Here is a 2,861-nt window from a genome sequence, read left to right as displayed (position 1 = left end):
GCTGGCCGTTGGCGCCTGGAGAGACAAAGTCCTTGTCCCTAAAAGGGAGCTGCTCCTTCTGCCACCTCCAAAGCTGGGAAAAGCTTGGATTTTCCCTGCCTGCCTCGGAAAACTCTGCCCTCTTCCCACTGAACCATGACAGCCACTTTTGTCCTGTTCCTGCCAGGGCTCTGGCCCAGCCCTTGCCTCCCCCTGCCTGGAGCAGCCCCTTTCACCCGGGGCACAGCGGGCTCACAGCCCCCCAGATGCAGCACCCCAGCCCTGGGTTCCCCCCCAGCCCCTGGGAGCTGCTGTGTGACACATTTTTCCACAGTGAGGAAGCTCTGGGAGGGCAGAAGAATGAAGGATGGTGGGGGGGGGGAGAGGAGGGTTTTTCAGGCTTTATTTGGAAAGCTACACAAAAGGGCTTTGCTGATTAAAAAACAAACCCCAGCTTTAAAAAAATAAACCACCGAACCCAAAGACATGTGAAGAAGCCAACGCTGCTCAGATGAGCCACTGCCAGAGCAACTCAGCCTCCCCTCCCCAGCCCAAGCCAGGCCTACCTGCCACCAGAGTGACACAGGGACAGCCCCATCCTGCCCCCAAACAGGCTGGCTCCTGCCTCCCCCACCCCACAGCTGCTCTGTGCCCACAGGAGAGGAGGAATCGGCAGCACTGGAGCACGGGGGCAGGCAGAAGCGCTGGCTGGAGATGAGTGAAATAGCTCCCTGCTTCTAAACTGGGATAACTGGTGGGCAGGGGCCGGCTGCCAGCCCGGGGAAATGCCAGCGCTGCGGGGTCCCTGCCTGCAGAGGCGGCTGCTGGGGCCCTGCTGCATTTTCCAGGCTGGCTCTGCAGAAATCAGGGACACAGGGCCACGTCTTGGCCGTGCTGCAGCGGCAACAAGGGGCTCGGTGGGAATGGCACTCCACTCACAACGGCGCCCTGAGCGCCCAGCAGGGCAGGCTCCACCAGGAAAGGGTTTAAGGCTTGCTTTGTTTTCCAGGAGGAGGGAAGGGAAGCTCCTTTTCCAGTACCAGCCCTCTCTCCTTGTTCCCAAGCCCCTCCAACACCACCTCCCGCAGGACACAGTGGCAATGGTCCGTGGAGGCTCAGGAATGAGTCTGTGCTGCCCGAGCCCAGGCAGGTCGTACCAAGGGAGGGAGCCCAGCCCAGCCCCAGTCAGCAGGGCTGGCGCTCCCTGTCCTCCCCGAGGAGTTCAGTCGATGCCTCCTGGCCCAGGAACCCCGTTCCAGTGGGGGCTGCCTCGTGGGAGCTCCCAGCTCTGCCATTGCTGGAAAGTTTGGGGTGTGTGGGGCTCCAGGACCCCTCCTGCCCATCCTGGGCAGGCTCCAGGTGCTCACACTCCATCTCGGCCTCCTCCACGTCCTTCTCCCGGTACAGAGGCACCGACTCCATCTCCAGGTCGCTCTCCAGGGCTCGGTGCTTCCTGCCCTGCTGGTACCACCTGCAGCTGCTGGAGCTGGAGCAGGCCAGGTCCAGCCCCACCTCGTTCCTCGTCAGGCAAACCTCCAGCATGTAGTAAAATGTCCAGAACACGGCAAAGCATCCCAAGAGCAGGAGGGTCTGCAGAGGGAAACCCCTTGAAAAACACAGCTCTCAAACCCCTCAGGGCCCTGCCCACTGCCCAGCAGAGAGGGCACAGAGCAGGGTCCTGCTCTTCCAGCCCATCCTGGGGCACACAGGGCTCCCAGCCTGCAGGCAGGCTCACCTTGAGGGTGTTGGCTGTGATGGTGTAACGCTGCTCCTCGGGGATGTCCAGCCCTGGGGGACAGGGCAGGGAGAAGTCACTGCTCAGGTACTGCCCACTCATGGCTTCCTCCAGCAGCCTGGGGACGGAGACACCCCGTGAGGCTCCCATGGGTAGGGGGGCTCCAAAACACCCACAAAGGGTCTGCAGTGTCTCCTTCAGCACACAGAGCTGTGTTCTGCAGCCCTGTGAGGTGTGAGGGCAGCCCCAGCCTCAACAGCAACTGGGCTCCAACCCAGCCACTGCTCATAGGGAGGCAGGGATGAACCCCCCAGCCTCCCTCTGCTGGCTCCCTCCACGCTGGGGACGGGGTGTTCTACCTCTGTGGGGACGTGGTGCCTTACCTCTGCCGTTCCTGCATCTCTGCTGGGGACCAGGAGGAGCCGTACAGGGTCAGCTGCCACTGCCTCAAGGTGCCAGGCCTCAGGCTGTCATCCCCTGGGGAGGAAGCAGGCTGCTCCAGTGGGGAACTCTGAGCCAACCACAGGAGCTGGCAGCTCCCTGGGACGTGGCACGGAGCTGCCAGCACTCCTGAGGGTGCCCTGAGGGCAGCACTCACCGATGTCCCTGATGAGCAGCCTGTAGGTGCCCTGCGCCTGCTCGCCCCAGCAGCGCACCGTGGAGAAGGTCCAGTCGGAGAAGCCATTGGGGTCCCTGCCAAGAGGGGAGGGGAAACAACCCGTGAGGGGTCACAGAGGCAGCAGGCAGGACCCGGCCCCAGCCCTGTGCCCTCGGTGCTCACGAGTCCATGCTGCGCGTGGTGCCGATCAGGGACATCATCCCGCTGGGGCACAGCAGCCGGATCTCCAGGTTGCCACGGCGAGGGTGGGTTATGGTGACAGTGACAGCCACGTGCTCCAGGGTCCTCATGCCGGACAGCTGCAGGTCGGCAGGGGTCACTGGGAAAGGGAAGGGGGGGTTGGTCAAGGCCGGTGGCGTTGGGATGGAGTCCCCACTGCCAGGCAGCCCTGCTGGGCTGTGGTGCCACTTCACAGGACACACACGCAGTCTCTGCCTCTTCCCCACTGCCCTGTGTGGGGCAGGCAGCAGAAGCCAGGTGTCCAGGCTGGACCAGCCCATCTCCAGCCGCTCCCACCCCCCGGAAAGC

At 63.4% G+C, this 2,861-nt stretch overlaps 1 protein-coding gene across 1 annotated transcript in view; it reads right to left on the bottom strand.

Moving 5' to 3' along the window:
• Positions 1–362: 362 nt before the first annotated feature.
• PCSK7 (proprotein convertase subtilisin/kexin type 7) overlaps positions 363–2,861 on the bottom strand; it is an 11,814-nt gene continuing 9,315 nt past the window's right edge. Inside the window, exons 11-15 of the mRNA XM_005427526.3 lie at positions 2,496–2,652; positions 2,313–2,407; positions 2,098–2,191; positions 1,715–1,832; positions 363–1,569 (exon numbers count right to left, since the gene is read on the bottom strand). Of these exons, the coding sequence (XP_005427583.1) occupies positions 1,165–1,569; positions 1,715–1,832; positions 2,098–2,191; positions 2,313–2,407; positions 2,496–2,652 (869 nt within the window). The 3' untranslated portion in view covers positions 363–1,164. The remainder of the gene's footprint in view (positions 1,570–1,714; positions 1,833–2,097; positions 2,192–2,312; positions 2,408–2,495; positions 2,653–2,861) is intronic.

Source organism: Geospiza fortis, unplaced genomic scaffold, assembly GCF_000277835.1.
Source record: "Geospiza fortis unplaced genomic scaffold, GeoFor_1.0 scaffold183, whole genome shotgun sequence".
NCBI lineage: Eukaryota > Metazoa > Chordata > Aves > Passeriformes > Thraupidae > Geospiza > Geospiza fortis.
The sequence above is the reverse complement of the archived record's forward strand: the minus strand, read 5'-3'. Positions and strand labels throughout refer to the sequence as shown.